Source organism: Diadema setosum, chromosome 4 (genome assembly GCF_964275005.1).
Source record: "Diadema setosum chromosome 4, eeDiaSeto1, whole genome shotgun sequence".
NCBI lineage: Eukaryota > Metazoa > Echinodermata > Echinoidea > Diadematoida > Diadematidae > Diadema > Diadema setosum.
In genome coordinates this window covers 18979004-18996320 of record NC_092688.1, presented here as the reverse complement: position 1 = coordinate 18996320, position 17317 = coordinate 18979004, and the positions used below count along the sequence as shown (strand labels likewise).

General features: G+C 40.9%; 1 protein-coding gene and 2 long non-coding RNA genes across 3 annotated transcripts; 1 reads left to right on the top strand and 2 right to left on the bottom strand.

The window, feature by feature from the left end:
• Positions 1 to 450: 450 nt before the first annotated feature.
• Positions 451 to 2743, bottom strand: LOC140227585 (uncharacterized). The gene is made up of 2 exons (XR_011901060.1): positions 2048 to 2743; positions 451 to 1995 (listed from the first exon to the last, which is right to left on the bottom strand). It is a non-coding gene; the product is annotated as an uncharacterized lncRNA (long non-coding RNA).
• Positions 1016 to 11672, top strand: LOC140227584 (uncharacterized). Its single transcript, XM_072308000.1, has 2 exons — positions 1016 to 1270; positions 10450 to 11672. Exon 2 carries the CDS (start codon positions 10450 to 10452, stop codon positions 11437 to 11439), a length of 990 nt encoding a protein of 329 aa, XP_072164101.1. The 5' UTR covers positions 1016 to 1270; the 3' UTR covers positions 11440 to 11672.
• A 241-nt stretch (positions 11673 to 11913) lies between these two features.
• Positions 11914 to 13704, bottom strand: LOC140226975 (uncharacterized). The gene is made up of 2 exons (XR_011901006.1): positions 13511 to 13704; positions 11914 to 13458 (listed from the first exon to the last, which is right to left on the bottom strand). It is a non-coding gene; the product is annotated as an uncharacterized lncRNA (long non-coding RNA).
• Between the last annotated feature and the right edge of the window lie 3613 nt (positions 13705 to 17317).

The following is a 17317-nucleotide window of genomic DNA, read 5'->3' as shown; positions in this document are numbered from 1 at the left end:
TGTTTAGAAAAGTAATTATCGGTACTATTTCCCTCTTATATCTCTTTCTATGTTGTTCATTCACATTAACTGGCGTATAATGCCAAGACCCCTTGTCTATATTATCAATTTTGCAGCGTTGGTGTTAGGGTTTTTAGGCTATGTATGAAACCGTAATGGTAGCTAGGGCCTATAGCTATATAGGCCTGTGAGGAAAACGCTGTTATTCCCCCCCCCCCCAAAAAAAAAATAAATAAATAAATAAATAAAATAAAATAAAATAAAAATACAATACAATACAATACAATACATGTAGTACATAATGAGAACAGCAATGTTGATATTGTCTTTGGATACAGGCAATGTTTTGATAATTTTTTTTCAAAATTGTTAACGTTGAACATTGGAATGTGAACAAAATTCTGGGAAATATAAAACAACGAAATTGAGGCTTTTTACACAAAATGAATATTATAGTAAGGAAGATTTTATTGAAGAATATGTGTAATAAACAATGAACAGTGATGATAGAAGACTAGCAGGATGCACACGTAAATGACAATGTGTAGACGCTAGCTAGGCTATATAGACAATTGCACAGTGTATGGCGTAGTTACCGTATCACAGAATGTCAACAGACGAATTCAGAATTTAGGACATAGGTTTTGGCTCTTGTAGATCTTTTTGGTAGAAAAGATTGGATTTTGGAAGAAACTTAAGTCATTTTAATGTTTTCACAGGTATAAAATGAGACTATGTGGTTTTACTGTCAAGTCTAAAATCAACCGGCAACGGCGAAACCTGTGTGCTAATTATAGCTCAGTCAGAAAACATAGAATTGTACATGTGGGACTGAGGTAAGATCGAGTGTATTCACGTACGAGAAATGGCATTAAGAAATGTGTAATTTCACTGCTTACCTTTTATACTGAAGAGAAATAAGTTGGTGAATAGCCAGAATTTGCTTTGGAAGTGTAATGTCCAAAGATGAGAGTGTAATTTTTGTTGTATCCAGGTTAATTCCCCGGCGAACAATGGTCGCTGCAGTGTACTTCCCAATTGAATTTGCCGCTGTGCGTGACGTAAAAACTTTTAGCCAATCAGCGTTCAGAGGCGTATTGTCTGCACTTTAGGACTCCGGGTCAAGGGGTATAAAAGGGGGCCCGGGAAGCTTGAAATTTTACCCTGGCTGAGAATTTCGTTGATGATCTTGACCCTGTACATCCTTGATGTCTTGTTGATGCTACATTTGTGATCTGATAAAGTCTGAGGCTATAAAGTTAGAGCAATCGTAAGTCTAAAATTCTCTAAGTCCCTATAATGTTGTTAGCATGGTTAGAACTTATAAACTGAGATATGAGGATATAAACAAATACTTAGAAAATATTTGTGATGGTCTTCTTAGTTAGGGAAATTGGAAACAATTTTATTAAGAAGATGGATAGCGAATTTAGGGTTTCTTTCCCATTGACTTAGGCGAAAATAACTCTGCTTCTCAATAGAGTAGGGACAAGTATGGAGTATCAATTGTTTGAGAATATTTTTCTTACATGCTCACAGTCTCTTAGGCAAATTTATTAAGAGAGGATGTTATTTTTCTTTGCTAAACAGAGAGATGGCGATGATGCAATGCAGGGTCTGGGACCCTGGGATAGGGGGTCATGAACGATGTCTCCTAGGAATAGACTCAGTCTAATTATTGTTGTTACCCAAGTTGTTATCCAGTTTGTTGCTAGAATTTTACCCAGATTGGCAACTAGTGTTTGGAATTTAAACTGTGTTAGGATTCTAGTTGGTGTCGTCTAGAATCTAACTGTTAGTTCTGCTTTTGTATGAGACACTTGTTGAGACTTAGTCATTTTAAGAGAAGTGTGACTTACAAATATTTGACAGTGTCAGCACTTAGAAATTTTTTTTTAGAGAAGTGTGACTTAGAAATTTTTCAAGGGAAGTGTGAACTTAGAATATTTTATGGTGTCACTAGTCAGCACTTAGTCATTCTAAGAGAAGTGTGACCTAGAAATTTTTGACAGTGTCAGCACTTAGAAATTTTTGAGAGAAGTGTGACTTAGAAATATTTGACAGTGTCAGCACTTAGAAATTTTTCAAGGGAAGTGTGAACTTAGAATATTTTATGGTGTCACTAGTCAGCACTTAGTCATTCTAAGAGAAGTGTGACTTAGAAATTTTTGACAGTGTCAGCACTTAGAAATTTTTAAGAGAAGTGTGACTTAGAAATTTTTGACAGTGTCAGCACTTAGAAATTTTTTTCAAGGGAAGTGTGAACTTAGAATATCTTATGGTGTCGCTAGTCAGCACTTAGTCATTCTAAGAGAAGTGTGACTTAGAAATTTTTGACAGTGTCAGCACTTAGAAATTTTTAAGAGAAGTGTGACTTAGAAATTTTTGACAGTGTCAGCACTTAGAAATTTTTCAAGAGAAGTGCGAACTTAGAATATTTTATGATGACAATGTGATGTGCAGTGGATTGTAGTTTAACATCTTATGAAGACATGAGGTGGTACCATGCTCTTTGTATTTGAATACCGAATAGGTTATAGATATAGACATGTGTAGGTTGTGATGAGTGTTGGGCAGATTCCCTTCCCCTTCCCCCTCCCCCCCCCCCCCTCTTCCCTTTCATTCCCTGATGAGGCGAAAGACTGACGGCAGATTCTACAGCTTGATGAGTGACGTGTTACCATGCCAAACCAGCAGTTGTGATGTTTGCAGTGTCGGAGACTGGGTTCGAGATGAAAGACAAGTTTGACGCTTTAGCTGAAGGTCGAGTCTCGATGATGCTGAAACTACAAGGGCTTAGCTGCAATCTGGCAATTGATGTCCTACTCCTAGCGTGATGTGGTCATGGCAAGCTGCTGTTCTTTCCTCTTCCCCCCCCCCCCCCTTTTCCCTCCTTGTGTTTCTGTCCTTTCACTCATTACTTTTAGTAAATTTAACAAGTGTCAAAATCGAGTGTGCCTAGGGCAGGCCTGACTAGTGCACAGTAACGGTCGAGGTGCTGATTTAGTGTCAGAAGATGGTTATTTTAAAGCGGTGTTTGTGTCCCACCAGTGATAGGTAGGAGTGTGACCCACTTGATGTCTATGCTATCACCGAGTACCGGGTAGTGAGATACCTAGGTTGCAGGGTCTGACACCGACAGAGTGAGTGCAGAACTTGCAAGGAACTGTTGACAGGGCCTAGAAATGTATCTGTGGAGTGTGTGCTGGTTAAAATCCCGGCGGGGTGAGATCCGGATAGTGTCATGAGACTAGTAGAAAGACGCGTGTTATTTATTCTTGTTGTTTGCGTATTTTATTGAGCCGTGCTTTATAAAGGAGAAAACCAAGGAAGACTGCTTGCAGTCTAGATTTGGAGACAAATGCCAGGAACAGAGCTAAGTAACATCTAGAATGGAGAACCGGTAATTCAATTTCAGTTAAAGACACTATAAGTAGAATCTATAACCAAAAGTTGATAGAATCTAAGTTCACACAGAGTGTAACATTAGTAATATTAGCACTTCATTAGAAAAGTGGTCTAGTAGTAATTAAGTCAGTATGAACATGCCTGTAAGTAAAGAAACGCACTCATACTTCTCCTAAAAAGGTAATAATATAAGAATTGGGGGACAGAGTATAAGTATCAATACTAGATTTTCTAAAATGGAAACAATCCGTGTGTAAATGTTTGAACTGTACAATACTGTAAAGTGTACAGACCGTCAGAGTATTACATGTAATCACACTTTGCGACAATGTACATAGAAGTTTGGAATTAAACGTTCAGTGTTGTTGTGAATTCAATTCCTGCTTGAACAGACTAAGTTACGAAGAAAGTCAAGTGTTGTGTGACGAATGACTGCAAGTCTGTTTAGTGATCTGTGGTTGCAGTTGTGATGTGTGGAGTAATCGAGAGTAGCAGTATAACAAGACCATCATCCCACGACCGCGTCCATATACTGTGGACAAACGAACCCGTCATCGACGCTCGAGCCAGTTGAAGTAATCAGTTTGATAAGAACTTTGTGACTGAGAGAGAAGGGATTACTAGTAGTTAGGATGCACTGTAGGAATGCCAGAATGTGGGTGCCGCAATTTACAAGTGAAATGTACATGACAGTTAGGCCTGTTGACCTTACGCTCGAGAGTGGTTGTGAATGCTTAGCATGCCAGTCTGACTGTGTGTGTGCTGGAAACACGTGTGGAGAAATTGTCGCTGTATGGAGTGTTGTGGTGCAATGACTGAAACGTGCACAGCTGACTCGTGGTATTTAAATATCAACACTAGCTATTCTGACAGTCACGATTATGCACAAAGACACTAAATATCGAATTATCAACTCACCTATATTATGCTGAATGCTTGAATGATGAGATTGTTAGAAACTTGGCATAGAAGTCTTGTTGAAACAGGAGATTTTAGTGCAAAATCACGAGACTCACTGTATTCGAGTGCTAGTAGTAATGGCTTAGTAGGACTGTTTGGCGGTCAAGTCAGTTAGCTCATTTGCATGTACGCACTTTCAACCAATTGCACATTCAGTATGATAGTGGCATTCAGGGTCGATTAGGCACTTATAAAAGGAACTTTCTGATTGGTCAGTGTTTGTTATGAATAGATTCTAGTTAATCTCCCTCTCTCTCTGTAGTTCTGCTGACAAATAAGGAAGTTATGTTGTTGGCAAGGCGTGGTTTACCTGAACAAACCTGGTGGCAGCATTACCTTCGAATGAGTGATAGTTGATGAGATTTGATTGATTGAGCTACCGTTACGGAGATCTAGCCTTGTTACTGTTTGGTGGCAGATAGGACAAATCTTTTAAGATCGCCACCCCAAATTGGTACATGGTCACGATCAAATACCGTTACATATTTTTGGTGGCAGCGGTGGGATGGTCACGCTGCACTAGTTCAGATTAAAATTTTTGTAAGCGGTGGGATGGTCACGTATACTTTCAGAAGTTAAAATTTTTGTAAGTGGTGGGATGGTCACGCTGCACTAGTAGAGATCAAAATTTTTGTAAGCGGAGTGATGGTTAAATCTTTACTTCAGAAATTATATAAGCATGTGAGCGGTCTGATGGTCTATTGGAAAGGTCTAAGTCAGGCATTTAGTCAGTGAATTTTTGTACTAGGAAAGTAGAATGAAATTTGTTGGTGTGGTTACAAACAGGTTGCTAGTTTTGGAAATAGTACTTAGGCTTATAGCACTAACACATACTTAGTGGTTAAAAGTGAAGTACAGAATATGAGGTGATTGTGCTATCTTGGACACTGGTATTACATGACAAATCGTTGGAGTGTTGGAGAACTTATGCCGTTGTGGAGATAAGGCGATGTAGTGACGTTGAAGTGGTGAGTTAGTAGTAGGTGAACAGCAGGGAGCTGTGAGACCTAAGATAGTGATGTGGAGAAGTTATGGTGACATTGGTGGTGAAGTTTGAGGTTAGGACAGCTGGACTGTCGAGAGGTTCACGTAGTACCTGTGTTCTAAAATAGACTGGAAATTCTGAGTACTAAGTAATAAAGTACTGTTCTTTAATTTGGTTGGGAGTATAGGAGAGTATGAGTGCGTATTACAAAGTATTGATACACGTAAGATAGTTACGCAGCGGTAAAAATGCACACTTCGCACCTTAGTGTAAGTTAGAACTCTATTCACGAACTGGTTGGTTAGAGTTAAAGTGAAAGAGTAGTACATAGGTGACTAGTTGCATAGGGGAGCTTGCTCCTGATTGTTTGTAAGAGACACGTTCACAAACCCCATTTCTACGCTAAAAATAAAAAGGCGGTCATGACTGAAGCTAGTCCAGTGAGTCCTGTGACGATGACAGAGGGTACTGGTGGGGGTGATGATGTAGTCACTAGAAGTTGGGCTGTTGATGGTACGGATCCAGAGATAGCTGTCAGAATGAATGAGTATGGTGATAGCATCCCGCCAAGACGACGACGTGAATATACCGCTAGGCAGTTTGATGCCAACCCCCGATATGTTGCGAGTGATGTCCCAACTCAAGTGATGATGCGAACCGCAGATGTACATCGCAAGGATGTCATTCCCGACAAGTTCAGTGGCAAGATGCCGTGGGCTGATTATCGCCGTCATTTTGAGGTTTGCAAAGAGTTGAATGCGTGGACTGACTCTGAGGCTGGGCAGTATTTGGCGACTCGTTTGCAGGGACCTGCTTTGAAGGTGTTGTCAAATTTGCCTCCTGGTGCACCCATTTCTTACAAGGACTTAGTGAAGCACTTGGAACATAGATTTGGTCCAGGGGAGCATGCTGAAAATTTCTTGATGGAACTTAGAATGAGGCGTCGTGGGAAAGATGAGACTCTGCAAGAACTCGGCCAAGCCATCCGTGATTTGACTGCCTTAGCTTACCCCGAACTGAGTAATGATGCACGTGAGAGACTAACGCGTGGACATTTCTCAGAAGCAATTGATGACTCAGAGATCCGTAGTGGCATATTCCGTGCGCATGCAACGACTTTAGATGAGGCAATCCGTGCAGGGCTCGCGACAGAATCCTTTTTGAAGGTAGAGAAAGCTCGTGAGAGATGTAGACCAACTCGATACGTCAGGACAGTGGAGAACCAGGTCCAGGCTGCACCTGTGAATGACAAAATGAGACATGAAATTGATGAGCTGAAATCTACTCTCAAACAGTTGACTGAAGTGTTGAGACAGAGTGATGTGAGACCAAAGATTGATAGATCTACTGTCACATGTTTTGCTTGCCAGCAGGTTGGACACTTTAGTAGGGAGTGCCCAAATCGTGGAGCTCAGCAGGGAAACGACAGGAGGCCTTCCCTGTTGGCCAGGGGACGGCCCAACTACCAGCGACCAGGCCCACACAACTAGATGATGAACAGCAGAGTAACAGAACTAGAATTTGCACTATCAGTGATGTCAGTTACACTATGTTCATTCCCGTGATGATTGATGACAGACAGTTGCATTTCTTAATTGACACTGGAGCAACAATTTCATTAATTTCTCATGATGTAGTCAGCACAATGCATCAAGCAAATATGTGTCATTCTGCAGTACAGCTTTCTCAGGCAAATGGATCTGCAATTAGAGTGCATGGAGAAATTGAAGTAGAGATGAAGATTGGAAGTAGAGTACATGAAGTTGAGTTGGTGGTAGCAGCTATTGAGCAAGATGGAATTTTGGGGATGGATTTTCTCCAATGCATGAATGCGAGAATAAACTGTGAAGAGGAGTTAGTTGTGATAGACAATGAGGTCATTTCCTGTGCCAGTATGAGTGATGAACGAAGCCGTGTTCAGAGAGTTGAAGTTAGTGCTGATGAACCGATTGATGATGTACCCAAACACCTGAGAGACTTGTATATCGAAGCAACAGCCAACATTGATGAGCGACAGCATGCCAAAATAGCCGAGATGTTAGCTGAGTATGGAGACGTATTTGCAAGAGGAGACAATGACATAGGTCGAACTACGATGATGTATCACTCCATTCACACGACATGTAATGCACCACTACGACAAGGGCCAAGACGTCCGCCTATGGGTCTGAAAGATGAAATCGACAAACAAGTGAAAGAAATGTTAGAACGAGGCATAATCAAGCCATCATGCAGCCCGTGGTCTTCCCCTGTTGTACTCGTGGATAAGAAAGACGGTACCAAGAGGTTTTGTGTAGATTATCGCCTACTCAACAAACACACTGTGAAAGACTCGTTTCCCCTTCCAAGAATAGATGAGTCGATTGATGCTCTTGATGGTGCAAAGTATTTCTGCACACTAGACTTAGCCTCTGGTTACTGGCAGGTTCCCCTTGATGATGATGCAAAGTTGAAGTCGGCTTTTGTTGTGCCTGGAGGTCTGTACCAATTTGAAGTGATGCCTTTTGGGTTATCAAATGCACCGTCTACTTTTGAGAGATTGATGGAAACTGTGCTGGCAGGACTTCATTGGAAGATACTACTCATTTACTTGGATGATGTTATTGTATTCGGCTCATCAGTGGAGGAGGTGATCGACAGACTCAAACTCGTTCTAGATCGTCTGAGAAGTGCTAACTTGAAGTTGAAACCCAAGAAATGTCACCTGTTCAAGAGAGAAGTCCTCTACCTCGGTCACATTGTGTCTGACAACGGAGTACGCACAGATCCTGAGAAGATAGAATCAATCAAATCGTGGCCTACACCTGCCAACACAACTGATGTCAGAAGTTTTCTCGGCCTGGCGTCATATTATCGCAGGTACATTAAGGACTTTGCTGAAATTGCAAGACCACTTCATGTCCTCACTCAGAAAGAGAAGAAATTTGACTGGAGCTCAGAGTGTGAGACGGCATTCCAGACTTTGAAGGAGAAGTTAACAACCTCCCCAATTCTAGCCTACCCAAGAGAAGGAGTACCATTTCTTATGGACACTGATGCAAGCAAGTATGCTATCGGGGCCGTGTTATCACAAGCACAAGATGGGCATGAGAGAGTCATAGCCTATGCAAGTCGAACTTTGAGTCGAGCTGAACAAAACTATTGCGTGACGAGACGAGAGCTGTTAGCGATTGTTCACTTTCTGAAGCACTTTCGTCATTATCTCTACGGTCAAGAAGTCCAAGTTCGAACAGATCATGGCGCACTGACATGGTTACTCAATTTCAAGAATCCTGAAGGTCAGCTAGCTAGATGGTTAGAGATAGTTACTCAGTATCGCCTTACCTTGGTTCATCGTGCTGGGAGAGTTCACATGAATGCTGACGGACTGTCAAGACGCCCTTGTTCCCAGTGCGGCCGCCTAAATGATGCCTGTGTAGGAAACAGAGACAGTGAATTAGATACTGATGACTAAGCGTGTCGAGTAGTTAATTGAAATGGTGGAGTAAACTACGAAGTTATTGAAGTTTCAGACATTTGAATTTTAGTGTTGTTGTTGTTGTTTCTTACTTAGGTACAAGTTATTCATGGATGATGGCTGAGAATACAGCTTTTGATGTAGATGAGTTGACAGAGAGAGTTGCTGCAATTACTTTGCTTCCCTCTGTGACGTTTGAGAGAATTAGACGAGCACAGCAGCAAGATGCTGACATCAAACATGTGTTGAGATGGAAAGAGACAAATGATGTGAAGCCAGAATGGAAAGAAGTGTCTGCCCTTTCCTCTGCAGTGAAAACCTATTGGGTGAACTGGGATTTACTTGCAGTGCGAGATGGGGTATTGATGAGAAAATGGGAGTCTGTTGATGGTAGTGATGTGACTTGGAAACTTGTTCTCCCTCGTACACTACGACCAGAGATTTTGATGGAATTGCATAATTCTCCAACAGCTGGACACTTAGGGGTACATAAGTTGCTTCACAAAGTACAGCAGAGGTATTATTGGGTAGGACTTGCAGGTGATGTGAGGTCATGGGTGAGAAAATGCAACACTTGTGCCATGATGAAGAATCCGCCCAAGAGACTTCTTGCCCCTTTGCAGCAATATGGAGTTGGAGCCCCATTAGAGCGTGTTGCGATGGATATCATGGGACCCCTACCTAAGACTGATAGAGGGAATGTCTATGTGCTTGTCATCGGAGATTACTTTACTAAATGGATTGAAGCCTTTGCCATTCCTAACCAAGAAGCTGTGACGGTTGCTAAGGTCTTTGTTGAGGAATTCATTTGTCGATTTGGGATACCCAAAGAGTTACACACTGACCAGGGACGCAACTTTGAGTCCACACTGATGAAGGAAGTATGTAAGATGTTAGGAGTGAAGAAAACCCGAACTTGTCCTTACCATCCTAAGGGAGACGGCTTCGTTGAGCGATTCAACCGCACTTTGACGACTACACTAGCTGCGTCACTTGACCCTGATCGTCATCAGAGAGACTGGGATGAGAGGATACCATTCGCTATGATGGCCTATCGAACGTCAATCCAATCGTCGACTGATGAAACTCCCTCTATGATGATGTTGGGAAGGGAAACCACTCTTCCGGTAGATTTGACGATAGAATCACCAACACCTGATGATGAAAATGACAAAGATGATTATGCATACAGGTTAAGATGTTCGCTACAAGATGCACATGAGAATGCGAGATCAAAACTGAAGTTAGCAGCTTCTAAGCAGAAACAGATGTATGACAGAAACACTGTGATGCGTACATTCAAGAAGGGTGACTGGGTTTGGTTGCAAAGTATCCAGAGGAGAAGAGGTCTATCACCTAAGTTGATGATGAAGTGGCTGGGTCCGTACCTTGTAACCAGTAAACTGTCTGAAGTAGTGTATCGTATCCAACAGTCACAGAGGACCGCACCAAAAGTGGTACACGTTAATAGACTTAAGACCTATGATGGTTCCCCCCGCAAGAATTGGCTTGATGAGACTGACGTGAGACGCAATCCCCATAGAGTTAGACTGCCTCCACTAAGATTTAGAAAGGATGATGAGTGAATGACTAACCAGATCATATTTGTTTTGTTTCTACCCACCTGATTGCTTCACAGATGAAGTGCCGTTTCTGTTCATCATACTACAACACGTGGGAGGTGTATCGCCAACATCTAAACAATCATCATGAGACAACCATAACGGGGAGATGTAGGATCTGTGGGAGGGAGGTGGAGAATCAGCGAGCGCTCGATCTCCACCATGGAACACACCATCCCCATCGAAGGCTGCCCACCATCCAGTATGGTGTCGCTAGCGAGACGTATCGCAAAAACTGGATGAAGAATAGGTCCCAGGTCGAGTTGAGGGGGGAGCGGATAACAAAGAAGGAAAGGCGAGACAAGGAAGAGAAGAAGGAAAGGAGAGACAAGGAAGAGAAGAAGGAGGAAAGGAGAGACAAGGAAGAGAAGAAGGAAAGGAGAGACAAAGAAGAGAAGATGGAGGAAAGGAGAGACAAGGAAGAGAAGAAGGAAAGGAGAGACAAAGAAGAGAAGAAGGAGGAAAGGAGAGACGAGGAAGAGAAGGAGGAGCTAAGCAAGGGAAATGAAGAAAAAGTAACAACGGTTGAAGTGGAAGATGAAGGCGAGTGGGAGGAGATCTTCAGTGATGGTGACTCCAGTGATGAGGGCAGCAGCCACGACGACTCTGACAGCGACTCTGGCAGCAACTGTAGTGATGACGATTGCAGCGTTAAGAATGATGACGACGCTGGCAGCAACTGTAGTGATGACGATGGAAGTGCTAAGAATGATGACGACGCTGGCGGCAACTCTAGCGATGACGATGGCAACGTTGAGAATGGAGACAGCACCCCAGCAAAGCCCAGTACAGAGACATCGAGGAAGCGCACTATTGATCTGCGGGACGACAGCGATGATGAACTAACCATTCTTCTGAAAAAGCCGTGTGTGGGGATCCGCGTAATCACTCGCATCGAAATCAGGAGCAAGGTTTATGTGACAGCACATGGACAGACCCGGCTCCTGAGAGAGACAGTGGATATTGTTCACCCAGAATCAGACCTGTGTGAAGTGAAAGAAGAATAGAGTGTGATATGAACTGTATATAGTTACTGTTGTTGTTGTAAATAAGTGTAGATATATGTAACATATGTCATATATTGGTGTTGTAGGATATGAGTAGGAACTTTATTAATTCTGCTCATTCAGGAAGATATTAAAAGTTATTATTGGGATCTGTAGATTTAAAAGTGGTGGTAATAATCACTGGGACAGTGATTGTCGAGGAGGGGGATAGTGTGAGGAAAACGCTGTTATTCCCCCCCCCCCCAAAAAAAAAAAAATAAATAAATAAATAAAATAAAATAAAATAAAAATACAATACAATACAATACAATACATGTAGTACATAATGAGAACAGCAATGTTGATATTGTCTTTGGATACAGGCAATGTTTTGATAATTTTTTTTCAAAATTGTTAACGTTGAACATTGGAATGTGAACAAAATTCTGGGAAATATAAAACAACGAAATTGAGGCTTTTTACACAAAATGAATATTATAGTAAGGAAGATTTTATTGAAGAATATGTGTAATAAACAATGAACAGTGATGATAGAAGACTAGCAGGATGCACACGTAAATGACAATGTGTAGACGCTAGCTAGGCTATATAGACAATTGCACAGTGTATGGCGTAGTTACCGTATCACAGAATGTCAACAGACGAATTCAGAATTTAGGACATAGGTTTTGGCTCTTGTAGATCTTTTTGGTAGAAAAGATTGGATTTTGGAAGAAACTTAAGTCATTTTAATGTTTTCACAGGTATAAAATGAGACTATGTGGTTTTACTGTCAAGTCTAAAATCAACCGGCAACGGCGAAACCTGTGTGCTAATTATAGCTCAGTCAGAAAACATAGAATTGTACATGTGGGACTGAGGTAAGATCGAGTGTATTCACGTACGAGAAATGGCATTAAGAAATGTGTAATTTCACTGCTTACCTTTTATACTGAAGAGAAATAAGTTGGTGAATAGCCAGAATTTGCTTTGGAAGTGTAATGTCCAAAGATGAGAGTGTAATTTTTGTTGTATCCAGGTTAATTCCCCGGCGAACAATGGTCGCTGCAGTGTACTTCCCAATTGAATTTGCCGCTGTGCGTGACGTAAAAACTTTTAGCCAATCAGCGTTCAGAGGCGTATTGTCTGCACTTTAGGACTCCGGGTCAAGGGGTATAAAAGGGGGCCCGGGAAGCTTGAAATTTTACCCTGGCTGAGAATTTCGTTGATGATCTTGACCCTGTACATCCTTGATGTCTTGTTGATGCTACATTTGTGATCTGATAAAGTCTGAGGCTATAAAGTTAGAGCAATCGTAAGTCTAAAATTCTCTAAGTCCCTATAATGTTGTTAGCATGGTTAGAACTTATAAACTGAGATATGAGGATATAAACAAATACTTAGAAAATATTTGTGATGGTCTTCTTAGTTAGGGAAATTGGAAACAATTTTATTAAGAAGATGGATAGCGAATTTAGGGTTTCTTTCCCATTGACTTAGGCGAAAATAACTCTGCTTCTCAATAGAGTAGGGACAAGTATGGAGTATCAATTGTTTGAGAATATTTTTCTTACATGCTCACAGTCTCTTAGGCAAATTTATTAAGAGAGGATGTTATTTTTCTTTGCTAAACAGAGAGATGGCGATGATGCAATGCAGGGTCTGGGACCCTGGGATAGGGGGTCATGAACGATGTCTCCTAGGAATAGACTCAGTCTAATTATTGTTGTTACCCAAGTTGTTATCCAGTTTGTTGCTAGAATTTTACCCAGATTGGCAACTAGTGTTTGGAATTTAAACTGTGTTAGGATTCTAGTTGGTGTCGTCTAGAATCTAACTGTTAGTTCTGCTTTTGTATGAGACACTTGTTGAGACTTAGTCATTTTAAGAGAAGTGTGACTTACAAATATTTGACAGTGTCAGCACTTAGAAATTTTTTTTTAGAGAAGTGTGACTTAGAAATTTTTCAAGGGAAGTGTGAACTTAGAATATTTTATGGTGTCACTAGTCAGCACTTAGTCATTCTAAGAGAAGTGTGACCTAGAAATTTTTGACAGTGTCAGCACTTAGAAATTTTTGAGAGAAGTGTGACTTAGAAATATTTGACAGTGTCAGCACTTAGAAATTTTTCAAGGGAAGTGTGAACTTAGAATATTTTATGGTGTCACTAGTCAGCACTTAGTCATTCTAAGAGAAGTGTGACTTAGAAATTTTTGACAGTGTCAGCACTTAGAAATTTTTAAGAGAAGTGTGACTTAGAAATTTTTGACAGTGTCAGCACTTAGAAATTTTTTTTAAGAAAAGTGTGACTTAGAAATATTTGACAGTGTCAGCACTTAGAAATTTTTTTCAAGGGAAGTGTGAACTTAGAATATCTTATGGTGTCGCTAGTCAGCACTTAGTCATTCTAAGAGAAGTGTGACTTAGAAATTTTTGACAGTGTCAGCACTTAGAAATTTTTAAGAGAAGTGTGACTTAGAAATTTTTGACAGTGTCAGCACTTAGAAATTTTTCAAGAGAAGTGCGAACTTAGAATATTTTATGATGACAATGTGATGTGCAGTGGATTGTAGTTTAACATCTTATGAAGACATGAGGTGGTACCATGCTCTTTGTATTTGAATACCGAATAGGTTATAGATATAGACATGTGTAGGTTGTGATGAGTGTTGGGCAGATTCCCTTCCCCTTCCCCCTCCCCCCCCCCCCCCCTCTTCCCTTTCATTCCCTGATGAGGCGAAAGACTGACGGCAGATTCTACAGCTTGATGAGTGACGTGTTACCATGCCAAACCAGCAGTTGTGATGTTTGCAGTGTCGGAGACTGGGTTCGAGATGAAAGACAAGTTTGACGCTTTAGCTGAAGGTCGAGTCTCGATGATGCTGAAACTACAAGGGCTTAGCTGCAATCTGGCAATTGATGTCCTACTCCTAGCGTGATGTGGTCATGGCAAGCTGCTGTTCTTTCCTCTTCCCCCCCCCCCCCCTTTTCCCTCCTTGTGTTTCTGTCCTTTCACTCATTACTTTTAGTAAATTTAACAAGTGTCAAAATCGAGTGTGCCTAGGGCAGGCCTGACTAGTGCACAGTAACGGTCGAGGTGCTGATTTAGTGTCAGAAGATGGTTATTTTAAAGCGGTGTTTGTGTCCCACCAGTGATAGGTAGGAGTGTGACCCACTTGATGTCTATGCTATCACCGAGTACCGGGTAGTGAGATACCTAGGTTGCAGGGTCTGACACCGACAGAGTGAGTGCAGAACTTGCAAGGAACTGTTGACAGGGCCTAGAAATGTATCTGTGGAGTGTGTGCTGGTTAAAATCCCGGCGGGGTGAGATCCGGATAGTGTCATGAGACTAGTAGAAAGACGCGTGTTATTTATTCTTGTTGTTTGCGTATTTTATTGAGCCGTGCTTTATAAAGGAGAAAACCAAGGAAGACTGCTTGCAGTCTAGATTTGGAGACAAATGCCAGGAACAGAGCTAAGTAACATCTAGAATGGAGAACCGGTAATTCAATTTCAGTTAAAGACACTATAAGTAGAATCTATAACCAAAAGTTGATAGAATCTAAGTTCACACAGAGTGTAACATTAGTAATATTAGCACTTCATTAGAAAAGTGGTCTAGTAGTAATTAAGTCAGTATGAACATGCCTGTAAGTAAAGAAACGCACTCATACTTCTCCTAAAAAGGTAATAATATAAGAATTGGGGGACAGAGTATAAGTATCAATACTAGATTTTCTAAAATGGAAACAATCCGTGTGTAAATGTTTGAACTGTACAATACTGTAAAGTGTACAGACCGTCAGAGTATTACATGTAATCACACTTTGCGACAATGTACATAGAAGTTTGGAATTAAACGTTCAGTGTTGTTGTGAATTCAATTCCTGCTTGAACAGACTAAGTTACGAAGAAAGTCAAGTGTTGTGTGACGAATGACTGCAAGTCTGTTTAGTGATCTGTGGTTGCAGTTGTGATGTGTGGAGTAATCGAGAGTAGCAGTATAACAAGACCATCATCCCACGACCGCGTCCATATACTGTGGACAAACGAACCCGTCATCGACGCTCGAGCCAGTTGAAGTAATCAGTTTGATAAGAACTTTGTGACTGAGAGAGAAGGGATTACTAGTAGTTAGGATGCACTGTAGGAATGCCAGAATGAGGGTGCCGCAATTTACAAGTGAAATGTACATGACAGTTAGGCCTGTTGACCTTACGCTCGAGAGTGGTTGTGAATGCTTAGCATGCCAGTCTGACTGTGTGTGTGCTGGAAACACGTGTGGAGAAATTGTCGCTGTATGGAGTGTTGTGGTGCAATGACTGAAACGTGCACAGCTGACTCGTGGTATTTAAATATCAACACTAGCTATTCTGACAGTCACGATTATGCACAAAGACACTAAATATCGAATTATCAACTCACCTATATTATGCTGAATGCTTGAATGATGAGATTGTTAGAAACTTGGCATAGAAGTCTTGTTGAAACAGGAGATTTTAGTGCAAAATCACGAGACTCACTGTATTCGAGTGCTAGTAGTAATGGCTTAGTAGGACTGTTTGGCGGTCAAGTCAGTTAGCTCATTTGCATGTACGCACTTTCAACCAATTGCACATTCAGTATGATAGTGGCATTCAGGGTCGATTAGGCACTTATAAAAGGAACTTTCTGATTGGTCAGTGTTTGTTATGAATAGATTCTAGTTAATCTCCCTCAACAACCTCTCTCTGTAGTTCTGCTGACAAATAAGGAAGTTATGTTGTTGGCAAGGCGTGGTTTACCTCGGTCGTGATTTGGCAAAAAGGTGTATGTCTGCCGTTTTACAGCGACTACAAAGCCGAGAAAATCGACTTTAAAGTTTTGGCAGTTTCCATGACCGTAGAAGCCACCTAAACTGTGCAACGCTCAGGGATTCAATTCCATGATTTAGTATACACTTCAAATTTCATTTCCTGATAATTTTCTTGCATCTAACTTTAAAGAATACTTCAGAATTAGCACTTTTAGCATGTTTAGAGACATACACCTTTTTGCCAAATCACGTTTACAGGGACTGCGACCCACGCTATTTTGGCAAAAAGGTGTATCTTCACATACACCGTAAGAAATCATGCATTTAACTTGGCAAAAAGGTGTATGTATAGAGATACACCTTTTTGCCAAATCACGTTTACAGGGACTGCGACCCACGCTATTTTGGCAAAAAGGTGTATCTTCACATACACCGTAAGAAATCATGCATTTAACTTGGCAAAAAGGTGTATGTATAGAGATACACCTTTTTGCCAAATCACGTTTACAGGGACTGCAACCCACGCTATTTTGGCAAAAGGGTGTATCTTCTCATGCACCGTGAGAAATCGTGCATTTAAGTTGGCAAAAAGGTGTATGTATAGAGATACACCGTTTTGCCAAATTAAACGATAACAAAATATACCAGAGATTTTGTAGGGAGAAGGGTGTATGTGAGACCATTTCTAATCAAATGTTAACTCTTGACAATCTTTACTTCATTATTACAAAAAGATTTAAAAAAATAACAATAAAGAAAAATATCAATATGCACAATTTGTTCATCAAACATAGAAAAATGTGCGCAAATTACAACTCACCCTAGAGTCTGAATATTAACAAAACATGGTCTCATGGATATGCATGGTTAAGGATTACAGCTGAAGAATTTTTCTTCTTCCTTCTCCTCCCTTTTTTCAAAAACTTCTACTTCCAATGAGATGATTCATTATATTTCTAGCTTTGTGCCCCTTTTTTCGACAAAAGGTTCGTTTGTTTTCTCTACTGAATGCTTTAGCAAACAAAAAGGCAGTTGTTTGCACATCATGTATCTATTCTTAAAAACGCAGTTATCATGTTGCTCCCAATTTTTGCAATAAAT